We start from the raw sequence: 13,839 nt of genomic DNA, 5'->3' as shown, positions 1-13,839 counted from the left end.
TACATGTTCCCTGATGTAAATACACTGAACTAAAAAAACTAACAGATGCATTATATTCAGTCTAAACATTTGTTTTTCTCTCTCTTTGCTCAGTCTAATAAATCTGTGCTGCCAAACGAGGTGGAACTGGAGGGGGTTCTTATCCCTCGCCATCTATTGTTTGCTACTGTGAATAAATTTGGAAGAATCAGGTCAATTGTAATGTTCCCGGCCACAGAGACGGTATGTATAGAGAGAGGCTTGTATCTGCTGATGCTTTGCCTTTTCATCCTATTCAAAATGCTTATGTTCCCTGAGAGCAGGATGGGTCATGCAAATCTGCACAGGAACAATTTCTTGACATCAGCGATGTAAAAGAGTCAATTTTAAAAGTGAAAATGCCATTTAAAAATACCCGACACTGATGTGACCGCCACGTACGTTGTCCCGGGCGGACTAGCCGATTCCAAGCGGAAGCAGTTGGTGGTGGTGAGCTGTCAACGTTAGGTGTGAGTGTATATAGTCCTGATGGTTGTAGTAACACATGGATATGTATGTTTGTGTGTGTGCATTTGCAGGCAGTCGTGAGATTTCACAACGAGGAAGACGCAAAGAAATTGAAGAGCATAAAGAGCTTACATGTCAAAGGATATCAAATCACTGTTGTTCGAGGAAAGGTATTCTTACACTTTGTCTTTCTTTCTGTGTCTAAGAAATCTACATAATAATATCTATATTACCATTTGAATTTCGTTCCTTATTTTAAAAAAAAGTCAATTCACAGATTCATCTGAAATAACTTCTCTCTTTGTCGTTTCCAGGAGAGGCCTCCCTGGAAGTAAGATATGTTTCACATGGACCTATTTTTAACAGCGATGAACTTGTTTTTGTCAGTATGTTGCTATAAATATTCAGTGGCTGCCGAAATTTGTGTCCTCGGTGGGGGGGAAATGTCAATTTCAGGGAAATTTACCTATTGTCAAATAATCAGCATCCGTTTTTGTGGGAGTTGAGTAAAAGTCATTCCAGGATCTCAACCTGTGAAGTATCGTACTGTTTTACAGTGAAGACCACTTGAAACCGTGACATTGACTTTGTGCCTTGAACCTTGAATTTCTCCATTTCCTCCTACATGACCCATGTAACTGTCTTTTGTTCACGGAAAACCTTCCAGGTTCAGCAACGCCACACGTCAAATCACTTCCCCTGCTGTTCTCTCTACGTCTAAAAAGCCTCCATCTTCACCTTCTGGAGCTACAACAGGCAAACTCCAGAAAAGTGCAGCGAAAGGCTCAGCGACTCAAGCAAAAACGAAAAACGTCCCAGGCAAGCCGACAAATAAAATGATAAAAACAGGAAAGTTGCCTGTGAAGGGATGTGGGAGAAGGCCTGTGAGAAAGGCCGTGGTAAAGCAAAAGCCATCACCAGGATCCAAGTCCACAACTCCAGAAAATCAGCCTGATGTAGAGAAATCCAAACCAAAGGAATCTGAAACCAAGGTTCAAGAAACTGTGGCAAAAGACCCAGCCAAGGTTGTAGAAAAGGTACTTGAAAAAGAACTTGATGAAGCAAATGACGCCAAAGTTGCTGAACCAATGGAGATTGGTGCAATGGGAGTTGAAGTGGTGGAGCCAATGGAAGTTGGAAGTTGTGCTAAGGAAGAAGAAAAACCGACAACTGCGGAGGCGGCACCAGAAAGTTCAGCAGACGCATCCAGTGAGAGTCAACCATCTAAGAGTACAGTTGATACAGGGCCAACAGAAACCTCTGTCGCAGCTGTACCGCACCTCCAGCAGAGCACCTTGTCAGAACCAGAGTCCACTGCACAAGGACCGGAGACCAAGACGGAGGCTTCGCACATGACACAGCAGGCTGCAGGAAGCTCTACTGAAGCCACTGTGGAGGAAGAGCTGCCGGGTGGAGGGGCGGCGACAGAAACAATGGAAAAAGGTATGTTAGAGACCTTTTTGAACGGATGGATGGCGAAGAATGTTGAAGTGTGGCTTGTGAAAACCTGATACCTCCAAAGAGTCGACTTTAATGAACAAAGTAAAACAACCTCATGGTCAGCTTTGCGGCTATGCATTTTCTTTTAGCTCTTCCAATGCTTTTTAAAAATGGCTTATACAGTAGAATATTCTCAAACTATGAGGACACTTCATCATTCAAATGATCTGACAGAGTCAAATATATGTTGTTCTTTGGACAGCCACACTTTGAACTGATTAGAAGTGAATAAGTATAACATTTTGTTTGCATAGGGTTATCTTTTGCTCGTCCGTCGAACCTGCAAGATTATCATTATTACGAACAACTCGTTCAATCCCACAGAATTTGACTGTCAAGAAAAATCTGCGGAGGCGGCACCAGAAAGTTCAGCAGACGCATCCAGTGAGAGTCAACCATCTAAGAGTACAGATGATACAGAGCCAACAGAAACCTCTGTCGCAGCTGTACCGCACCTCCAGCAGAGCACCTTGTCAGAACCAGAGTCCACTGCACAAGGACCGGAGACCAAGACGGAGGCTTCGCACATGACACAGCAGGCTGCAGGAAGCTCTACTGAAGCCACTGTGGAGGAAGAGCTGCCGGGTGGAGGGGCGGAGACAGAAACAATGGAAACAGGTATGTTAGAAAAACATTTTCTTTAGCTTAAGCAATGAATTTGTAAGATATAATGTTTACATAGGGTTATCTTTAGCTCATCCATCTAACCTCGCCAATTATTTTTAGTTGGAAGATATCTCCGAAATTGTTCAAGAGATCGTTTGAAATCGGTAGAAAGTTCGGCTTTGGGTCGTGGTTGCTTTTTGGTATGAATCTGCATCCAGCAGATGTACCTGAAGGAAGAAGGGCAGATGATGACGATCTTTCAAAATGCTGACATTCATCTTCATTGAATGTGGTCTTCTGTAGATCCTGAGATGGCAGTGGAGACACAAGCAGATGCAGAACCAGCCACGAAGGCTTCCAAAAGCAAGAAGCCGCCTGTTGCTGGTCTGACATTTGGGGAGATGATAGAAAAGCACCTGCATCGAGAAAAAATACGTAAGAAGTCCGAGAAAATGTCTGCATGTGATCGTAATTTTACGGCCTTTCTCTAATTTGTTTCTCATTTTCTTTCTCTCCTTCACAGCGTGCTTCAAGTGGAAAACCTGCCTCTCGCAAAAGGTAAGTTTCCTCAAATGACTTGTATGAAGCACTGCACTGTATCTACACATGTCGTTTTATAAAGCTGTGAGGATGCAGGTCTTTTCTATAAAAGTGGCTTTGAAAAAAGTACGTCTTGGTTCGGTTTTGCCCTCAGATGATGCACAAATAAGCATTGAAATGAACACAAATTTCCTGAATGAATGCTTGTGGAACGTAATGTTGTACAATGAAAGGGTGGCGGGTTATCTTCCGTATGCAATGATGAATCTTTATTTACTAACAAACATAAACCATTTATGCCTTTTCATTAATTACCTCTTCCTCCTACTTTATTTTCCTTCGTTTTCCCAGTTTACGTCACCTGATAAAAAGCTGTTGCTCATCACCAACCTGCCGGAGTGTCCCGACTACACGGAGGAAGACCTCGCCAAACTGCTCATGCCACTTGGTTTTCAATATGCAGACGACACCATCTATGTTATTCCTCAGACGTGCATGGTAGGCACCAGGCTGTGAATCTGCATCTTTTCGGTTTATCAATCCCATGTTTCCGCTGTTGTTGCCTTTTGATCAAATGGTTTGCTTTCGTGTTTTTTGTGTTGCACGATTGTAAAGCCTTTTTTCTTTCATTTTTTTAAAGAGTTGGGCAACCTTTCAATTTTTTAATGTTAATTTGTGAACTCATTTAGCTTGAGATTTGTTGCATACTTATTACATATACACTGTTGGTGCCTACATCAGACTGATTTTAAACACATTGAAATATGTGAAATAGTAATGAAAAAGTACCGTGAGCAAGTAAATAGAAGTAGTAATACATCTTTGTCTCTGGTTTTCCTTAGGCCTTCGTCTTAATGCCGGAATTCAAGAATGTGATTACGACATTGAAACTACACAAGGGCATTCTTTTGAAAGGGTCGAAACTTGCTTTCCATGTTGTCTCTTGCAGCTTGGAAATGGCACCGGTAAGCACGTACACTATTCTGCTTTTATTGACTGTTTTTATAGAAGAAGTCAATTTAATACTGGAGAAATAACAGAAAAAAACATGCATATTTATAAAAACAAGCACGTTGGTTAAAACCAAGGGGCAACCTCTGGGTCCCAAAAGTGAAGCCAATGCTGAGTTGCCTAAACCTTATCCTTCAACAAATGTAATGTATGCGCTCTGGGTCTGTAGTGTATCGACATTAGATGAGTGTGGTGGGTTGTTCTTTGTCTTCTAAAAATGCCTTCTCTGATTTCTGTTTTAGTTCTGCTTTTATAAAACACTGATGAAGCTGCTGGGTTTTGTAAGTACCATGCACACACGCACTTAATTCCATCTCATTTTTCATAGCTACACTTGGACTTTAAATTAGGTTCTTAACGTAACTTTTGTGTGTTCAGATGCCTTTGAATTTATCTTAAATCCTGCGTTTGTCTCTCTCATTTAAAAAGAACTACTGGAAACTGTCAACAGTTGAAGGGAATACAGGAAACCTAATGAAGATGTTGTCTTTTACTTTGAAAAACTGCGTGTCTCTCTGTGCTTTGTAACTTTTGACTGTTCACTTCCTGTTCTTGATGCAGCGGGGGGTTGATGATGCATCAAAAATTGTCTACATCAAGAACATTTCATGGACTGAGACAAAGAAGCTCAGACAATCCTTGAAAAAAATGAAATATGTCAGGAACTTCTTTCCTCTCCTAAACAAGGTATAAACAAACGCATACGGGTGTCTGTTTTAAGTGACTTTAAAAAAAGACTTCCAGTTATTCTTACTTCTCACATGTGTTCCAGGCATTTGTTGAGTTTGATGCCCCTGTCCATGCCGATCGGCTCGGAGTTTGGTACAGTTTCCTGAAACAAAACCCTGATCATAAACTCTACAGGCTGGCCATACCATCCGTTGGGCTTCGTGTTTTACGCTGTAAGTTTGTTTTTGATTTTCTTCAAATTTGGCGCGATCATCCACTTGGAGTCAAGAATAAACGGATACGATTTTTGGTTGTCGAGGTCACTGGGACAAGTCAAGAATTCACAAAAGCTAATTATGACAATTTCACATAAAAGTCTAACAGGATAAATGATGAAGTGATGCAATTTGAATGAATGTAAACTGCAATTTGACTGATTAGCAAAGGCATGCATCTGGAAGGCCGAAATTCTAGTTCACTTTGGAAAAATAACTTGATGCACAAGCTTAATTGGTGTCCCCTCTGACATGCGCATTGGAATGAAGTTGCTGTCTTCTGTTGCCAGTCCATCATTCTGGGGCAGAGCCTTGTGGCTCAGACCTTTGCGACGTGAAAGGGTTTTCATGTTGGCGCCCTCCTTACCACTGTTTTGTTGATTGGCCCATGACACCTCAACAGTGGAACCACGCCCCCTCTCGCCCGAAGGTCTACCTACCTCTTAGATCTGCCCTCCGTCTCCTCTGCCTGCCGAGATGCTCCATTGCTTACTCGTCTTAAGCCAGTGGCACCTGGATGCTGTCTGGTGTCTGTTGTGTCACTCGTCAAATATATTCAATCTTGACACTTGGCCTGTTTTTGCTTTTGCAGTGCCGAAATCTCCTTGGAATGCTCTGCCTCCCTACAAGGATCTTATTCAAGGGGCAAGGATCCCGTTTGCCAAATGTGGCATTCCGAAGAACACTATTGGACCATTTTGGGTCACGCTGAGATCTCATCCCTTTGTGTTCCCTACCAAGTTTCCTTGGTTCATCATCCCAGGTACGGAAGCAATTCTTCCAACACATTGACTTTTGGGATCGAAATGAAATAAGTCATACTGCCAAAAGTACCATGTTACAACGTATTCAAGCAATTGTATTTGCTTATGTTTACTTTTAACTCCAAGATTACGTGACACCCAAAGTACCGGTGTACTTGCCTGATATTGAGGTAAGCCCATTTCAGTCAAACTTTCCTATTTTATGTATCGCATCAATAATTTAAGCTTATCAACTTTATAGTTTTGAACTATGAACTTCAGTTTTTGGATCAAGTAGCTTGTGAAAAATGAGGTGTGCCAAATTTAGAAGTGTGTTACTACACATCAATCAACATTTTGGTAATTAAAAGTATTTGCACTGTATATTGGTGGATGTCCATCTTAAGGGAGCCAGATTGGAATCGTGGCCAAAAAAACTAAAGTGCGACGTCCCTAATTATAACTTGAAAAGACCACATCTGAAGAAATTGCGGTGTGAATGCTGGTTGTTTGGATGGAAAAGCAGCTGTAGCAGTATGAATAGTTGGGAAAGGGATGAAGGATGCAACATATATATACGAGTAAGCAATGAAAGAAGTTAAAATTTCAGTTTTCGAGCAAGGACTTAAATAAGCTGAAGTGGACTGCGAAGAAGTTGAAGTTTGGGTGAATCTCTGAGAAAAGTCACGGCTCATTATTGCCGATCATTCCGCATGTTTTGACGTATTTCTTTGCACATATGTTGGCAAGAATGGTAGCGGAACAAAATATGTGACAGGAAAATAATAAGAAGAAGCTGGTTGGACAAACGTCGGTGTGCTGTGCGTCAGGCAAACTGAATGAGATGACTGCATTTGGTGAAACACAGCAATGCTTCTGTTAATATTGACACATCCTAAAGAAAAAGAAAATCGCCCACTTCTTGTTCACATTTATTCATACAAGACATTCGGTGATTTGGTCTTTGTTTTTGCTCATCTTAATGTGATCCACCATCAAAATCCACCACAAAGTTAAATCGGCAGCATCACATGAATCAAACTTTGTGTTTCCTAGAGGGCCAGACATGCTTCCAGGTTCCCAACGATCATGCTGACCGGTTTGCCACATGGAAACTACAACCACATGGACGTGGCCAGTCTGGTCTGGCGGCATTTCCCCAAATGGAACCTTCGCTCCATGTACTACAACGTGATGGTCTTACCTCTGCAGAGGAGGGTAAGCAGTAGTATTTTTGTAATTGCACGTTTATTAAGTAGATAGAGTTTAATTGTTTTTCCTTTCCCTTATTTCCTCTCTTCATCTCCAGGCCTTCGTGTTTTTCACTGATTGGACTTCATGCAGCGATTTCGTCCTCGAGCACGTCAGAAATCCAGTTTGTTTGAAATATATCCCGCTCACTGTTCACTTCGTCACGGGGCACATATTTCCCGTATCCAGTGAGGTATGGACACCAGCAATAATTTAACTTGCGCTGCAGCTGCATACATATGTATCGTCACAGACTTCAAGTAGTACCCATTCCAAACTGTTTCCTATGACCGCTTCTCCGATGACTGTGTAACAAACCAATAGGATTTTTTATCATAATTTATTAACAACTTGTACTGAAAATAATTCCTTTCTTGCGAAAATGTCAGATATGGTAATGTTAGAGCAACTCGCCACATACAAGCACAGAAATACAAACATGTACTATTTAATGGAAATGTGTTCTCACAATACTAAATATTGTCATACTAATACTGAAAAATACCTTTCTTGTATTGGTGTACCGTGCAACACTATTGACATGTGAAATGCAGATATTATTGTAAATGTGTTTTGACAACATTTGTCATCTTTTTGCAGGAGGAACTGTACAGAACTGTGATGATGTTGGGCAACGCTGTAAGTCAGTAACCTTTTGTCAAGTGGAAGCAGCGCTTCATCTTTGGATCGCTGGTCTTTGACACCAACTGTTTCTTGCTCTTCAGGGAACTCCAGAGCCAAAGCTTCTGGAGGAGCGGTTGCTGTGTGTGGAGACCTCCGAGATGTCTGTGGACCTCATCGGGGTGGTCATGGGAGTGGTGGCGTCTACTGCGCCCTTTGTCGGCTTTCTGCCACTCTCCAACAGGGTACGAGAATACAAATCACTTTCCACATGAGACTGTTGAGAGGATCCCCATTGTCAGGGTATCTGCAGACCTCAAAAAGCCTTTAAAAGTATTGAATTCAATTTTCCTCCAGAATAAAGCCATGAAACAGCATTAAAACCTCTTACATTTCATTTACAAAGATCTCAAATATGTTTTTGCGGCCTGATGGGAGATGTATTTATTTCTATACCTATAAACTAAAAGTGGGAGGTTTTTATGAAATTTCAGTCTGCACCATGACACTAAAGAATTGGGCAGTCAGCTACTGTGGCTTGGAAGTTAATAGACTGATAAACTGTGCATGGATTTTCTGTCGCATTGAAACAAATTAGTTAGTTTGTTTGACCATTCAGAACAACGTACTGTAACTTCACATGCAATTATTCTGTTTCTGTTCTCTTTCTCTTGTCAATTTCCTCATCTCTCCCTCCTCTCGTGTTTTTTCTCTTTTTGTCCATGACTGTCGTTCTACCTCAGATATGCATTGAGATGGCCGACTCCAGCGGTGTAACAAAAATGGTGGAGAAATTCAAGTCTTACGTACCAGACTCCTGTGACAGCTACGATGCTTGGTAAGCGTTTCTTTAAAAAAATAAGGATTATGAAATGGAGTTGAATTAGCTGTATAATAACTCCCACCTGTGTTTCCCCACACAGTCTCAAGGTTGCCTATGTACGTGTTACTATATTTTAAACATTTGAATCCCCTATCCGCACACCTGAACTGACCAACTCCTTCTTTGTCTCTCTCCAGGAGTAAAGTTCAACATGTTGAGACGTGAGTACATCACTTTGAAATTCATTCTTGCCAGGTTAGGAGATCAATTTGATGACTGTTATGAGTTTATATGATGTTAGCTGGTGGCACATTTCATTGGATAAATCAAGCTCAATGGACAACAATTTATGTCCGTCTGTATGCCGACATTGTTCAACTTAAGGCTGGCATATCTGTGGATGCACTTCAAACTGCCTGCACACATGTCCTCTTCTTCTTGCTGTCGAATAAGCAGCACTAACGGGCATATGGTGCTTCAGCCCCACTACAATGTGCATGCACATGTGCCCTGTAAAATCAAATCTCACTTCTTATTTCTTTAACAAAGCAGTGTATTAAGCCATGTTGTGAAAACAACCACGGTGTCATTTATCACAGACAATCCCTTTTGTTTGTGATTTTAGTTTGAAGAGCCTTGAACAGCGTCTACGAGATGCTGGCGATAACGTGGACGCGAACCCCATCGAAGCCCAGCCCCCAGCTGTGCAATGTCAAACCCAGCCCTCTTTGTCTGATAATGGGTCACAACCTGCTCAGCAAACCAGTGGCTCTGGTGGATCCACCATTTCTGAGCCCACCACAGCCGGACCAAGTGCTAGTGCTGCAAGTGACGTAGCGATAACGAAGGACCACGAGAAACCAGGATCGGAGTTTGCCACGGACTCCGCTTCTGGTCCTGAGGCAAATGAAGGGGTCGAGAAAGCAGAAGAAAAGGGGGAAGAGGACCCACAAACAACTTCAAGCTTTACTGCTGATGTTACTGATGTTACTGATGTTACTACTGATGGGTCTACAACTGCAGTCAGCAGTGGAAACACAGCTGCTTCCAGTCCTGCCCCATCAGCCACAGCGCTCACGCCTGAAAAAACCGTTGCAGTACTTCCTCAGATTAATGCAGATGTTTTCCAGGCCATCGCGGCGGCAGTTCGCAACCACAGGCTCACCCGAGAGAGCAGTTCCAAGAGTGAGGAGGTGAGATCTGGCTTTTAATCTTTTTCAGCACATCCGTGCTGTTCCTTCTTCACCCTGCATAATATATGTCTTCCAATTTATTTCACATGACACTAATCTGGGAAAACTTTCTTCAGACTCCCAGCAAAAGCAACACAAGCTCTCGACCTGCAACGGCTGAAGACGCACCACAAAGAAAGGTTAACATCCTTTTTCATTCCCAAAAACCTTCTTGTCTTCTTTCTGCCCATTTCTTTAATTGCATTTTGTTCATCTTGATTAAAAAGCTAAATAATTAATTGCTTCAATGTTTGATTGCTTCTTTGTTCTCTATTCAGGGTCAGGATGATTCGACAGAGGACATCGATTCGTCAGATGCCTGTCGTTTTGACGAGCTAAATTTCAACATGGATGACTTTGTCACCGTCGACGAAGTCGGCGATGACGTGGGTGACACGAGCCCCAAGCCTCATAGCTCCTCCTCATCCAAGCAAGGCTCCAGAGCAAGAAGAGAGAGGCAAAGCTCAGGCGTGTCTGCTGGTAGACGGACCTCAGCGAGGTCTTCGAAAGACTCTAAGAGCGCAGCCTCTACCTCATCCTACTCATCCAAGTCGATTAAAGACTTAAGCTCGTTGGGCTCTGCGTCACCAAAAAAGTCCAAGTACTCATTTGAGCCAACCAAATCCCCTGTCAAACGCTCATCTTCTGCCAGTGCCAGTAAGGCCTCCTCCTCTTCTTCTCCACTGTCTACTGAAACCCCTTCTGCCCCTGGTCAGAAAACACAACAGAGCAACACACAATCTCCAGCCAAAGCATCCACCACTGCATCCTCTGGTTTAAGCACCCGCTCATCCGCCGCTGCGCGTGAAACAAAAAGGATAACATCAGCAGCAACGGTCTCCATAGGAGGTCGTTCTGAGCTGCTCACAGAAGAAAAAGACACGGAGTGCACTGTCGCCATGTCTGAACACAAAGTGTCAGCAGAAAGCATCGCTGCAAAACCTGTTACGTCCGGGACAAAAATGGAAACATCATCAGAGATGCATCCACCTGAACCGGAACATGGGTTAGAGTTGAGCCACGCCCAGAGTCCGGAGATTGTTATTAATGTCAACGCACCTGAAGCGCAGAAGAGAAGCGAAGAAGAAAGGAAAGAAGAGGATGTTGACAAACATACAGCGGTGGACGAGGATGAAACTTACCAAATCCTTGATTCACTTGAGGATCAAACAGATGAACCGATGGATGATGGGGACCAAGCCAGCAGCTCTGAAGCCCAGCTAAGTGGACCTAAAGGAGGCCAGACGTTGCACGACGAAAGCTTTCAGGTCTCGGACAGTGTTGACGATGAAGTCAAAGCCTGCCCACCGGAGTGTAAGGAAACGGAAACCGACGGTTCTCTCCAAGTGTTGGACAGTGTAGGCGAAGCAGCTACAGGTCAAGAGGACAGTCCCCTGGTTCAAGATGACGGTCTCACAGAAAAGCAACTGCCTGAGGATCACAAGACAAGTAATGCAGATACTTTCCAGGTGTTAGATACCAGTAGTAAACACACTCCAACGGATATGGGAGCTGGGAAGAAGAGAAAAGAGGAGGAAGTCAAAATACTTTCTGCAGAGTCCTGCAATGCCGTCCAAGATGTGGATAATCGTGATAGCCAAATTCCAAATGAAGACCAGCCTCTTCAAGACCCCGACAACAAAGAAACTTTAAAAGACCCAGACAGGGATGCTACTGAACAAGAAACCTTTGAGATATTGGATTCAATTGATGATCTTACTTCAGCAGAAGATGACTACCAGAACCTTGAAACTCCCAGTGAACACATCTCTTCTCAAGAAGACATTCGGCCCATGGAGGAAGAGGGAGACACATATCAGGTAATTGATTCTGTGGACGATCAGCCAATGGCTACAGAGTCAGAGACTGGCAACAAAGGAAAAAGGAACATGCGAGGGAAGGCGACGGCTAGAAAAGATGATAGACCATCAAAGAGGAGTGGCCCCACAACCACAGCACCCAGAAGTGAAAAGGACAAATCGCCAAAGAAACCGGACAGGACGGTTAAAAAATACGAGACACGGACGAAGATGGACCTCACTGCAAGAGTTTCTAGGAAAGACAAAGAAGTCTCTGAGGACGTGGTGTATAAGATAGTAGATTCTGTTGGCGACGAACCGGTCCAAGATGCTGCCACCCCAGAAATGTCTGGTAGAAGAAGGAGCGCAAGAGGAAAGAAAGAGGACAAAATCACATTGTATCACACAGAAGCGTCTGAAAAACCAGAGGAGGCTACATACAAGATTTTAGACTCTGTGGACGAAGAAACTGCCAATGATGAACCAACGACGAGACCTACCAGAAGAAAAAGGGGAAGACCAGCTAAGAAAGAGGCCTCAAATGAGAAGACAAAAACCGAGGACACGCCAACAAGACGGAGGCAAACTCCTGCCAGAGAGTCTCAGGAACGAAACAGGGAAAAAACACCAAAGAAAGAAGAGAGAGCCCCTCCGAAAGAGAGCACCCCATCAAAGAAGAGCGATACTGTTGTAAGTGAGGAGGATGCAACCTATGAGGTATTCGGCTCTATTGAGGACGAGGTTGTTCAGGATGATCGGCCCGCTACAAGAAGAAAAGGAACAAGGGGAAGACCAAAGAAAGACGTCAAAACGACTAAAAAAGATTCCAGTTTAACATTGAAGAAGGGTGACAAAGACGCATCCAAAAATGTGACCGACGAAGAAGAGGCGACCTATCAGATCCTTGACTCTGTGGAGGGCGAGACGGCTGACGATCAGCCCCACTCGGGACCGTCGGAAGAGACCGTTTGGAAAAACATTGACCAGCAAACAAAGGAAAGCGAATCTCTGACGGGATCACCCGAAAATGAGGAGGAAGATGAGCCGATGTATCACATCATAGATTCTCTGGATGACGATCAAGTTCAAGAACAGCTGGTGACCGTAGAGGACAAGACAAAAGATGAAACTTCTTCAAAAGAAGAGTTGTCAGTGGAAAAAGAAGACACGCCGACATGTGTTGCACAGTTGTGGAAGAGACCGAAAACGAAGAGGAGACTCTGTTTGAGATAGTTGAATGATTTAGTGGAGTCAAATGATGATGCATCTGTTGCAGAAGGGTCTGGTACAGGAAATAAGGAGAGTACACCCAGAGCAGACATTCAGAAAGAGGACAAAGTAGCGACTGAATCCCAGAGTGATGCTGCCATTCCTGAGATGGAGAACAAAGAAAAGTCGCCTGAGAAAGACGACACAGCGAGCACTCTGGTGAACCTGGACGAAGTGAGCGAGGAGGAGGAGGATTACCCAGACGACGCGGTCGAGGAGGAAAAACTGAGGAAGCGTCAAGCTGCCGCAAAAGAGAAGCAGTCCGCCAAGGAGAGAGGAGCGAGGAGGAGCAAGGAGAGGGAGGAAAGGAGGACCAGGGACACAGAGCAGAGGGAGCGAAGGAGCCGGAGCGGCAGCAGCAGTAGAGGAGGAGGAGGAGGAGGCAGTGGGGGAGGAGCGAGAAGGGAAAAGGAGAAGAGGGCGAGGGAAAAGGAGGAGACGGTGGCGGTAGACCCCCAGGAGCTGGTGACTCTGGATGAGGTGGGAGCAGATGATGCTGGAGAGGAGAGAGCGCCAGAGAGCAAGGAGTGGGATGAGGAGATCACGGAGGGGGAGCTGCAGGCACTCGTCACTCTGGATGAGTTCATAGAAGAAGAGGACGACGGGAAGGCCGAGCAAAGCCCGCCGGAGACCCACCCACCCAGCCAGGAGGACCAATCGGTGGACTTCTTAAACCCAGAGGTAAAAAGTCAAGATTGTAACACGTAGTAGTTTGATTTCCTTTCATGGGGAAATTACAGACGCTCAACAAACACAGGTGGTAAGGATGTCTCGTGTCTGCTTTTAGACTTTGGTGACTTTGGATGAAGCTGGCGATGATGAGGAGGAGAAGCCGGACGAAGAGCAAGCTGAGCAAACCCCAACATCTGCCAAACGCAAAACCGACGATGACTCAGGTATGCGTTATTCTGTCACCACATAGTACAGTATGAAGAATACTTGCACATTGCAGATTTACATGTCGGTGCGAGTAAAATCAAATCGTGGCACCTCTACTCTGCAGAGATCTGGTTT

At 44.0% G+C, this 13,839-nt stretch overlaps 2 protein-coding genes across 2 annotated transcripts in view; both read left to right on the top strand.

Moving 5' to 3' along the window:
- LOC306796767 (uncharacterized protein) overlaps window positions 1–13,839 on the top strand; it is a 30,818-nt gene that overhangs the window by 15,152 nt on the left and 1,827 nt on the right. Inside the window, exons 8-10 of the mRNA XM_079295836.1 lie at window positions 12,833–13,085; window positions 13,182–13,506; window positions 13,613–13,721. Coding sequence (XP_079151962.1) covers window positions 12,833–13,085; window positions 13,182–13,506; window positions 13,613–13,721 — 687 coding nt within the window. The remainder of the gene's footprint in view (window positions 1–12,832; window positions 13,086–13,181; window positions 13,507–13,612; window positions 13,722–13,839) is intronic.
- Window positions 10–12,920, top strand: LOC306796531 (uncharacterized protein). The gene is made up of 23 exons (XM_079295508.1): window positions 10–222; window positions 558–656; window positions 801–817; window positions 1,154–1,929; window positions 2,311–2,604; window positions 2,896–3,027; window positions 3,116–3,150; window positions 3,484–3,630; window positions 3,975–4,097; window positions 4,386–4,424; window positions 4,705–4,830; window positions 4,916–5,045; window positions 5,680–5,850; window positions 5,978–6,021; window positions 6,887–7,048; window positions 7,140–7,274; window positions 7,682–7,720; window positions 7,807–7,947; window positions 8,446–8,540; window positions 8,723–8,746; window positions 9,151–9,718; window positions 9,835–9,897; window positions 10,036–12,920. Exons 1-23 carry the CDS (start codon window positions 46–48, stop codon window positions 12,787–12,789), a joined length of 6,291 nt encoding a protein of 2,096 aa, XP_079151634.1. The 5' UTR covers window positions 10–45; the 3' UTR covers window positions 12,790–12,920.

The sequence above is a fragment of the Melanostigma gelatinosum genome, assembly GCF_949748355.1.
Source record: "Melanostigma gelatinosum genome assembly, chromosome: 23".
Lineage (NCBI taxonomy): Eukaryota > Metazoa > Chordata > Actinopteri > Perciformes > Zoarcidae > Melanostigma > Melanostigma gelatinosum.
This window is presented reverse-complemented; position numbering and strand designations above follow the sequence as displayed.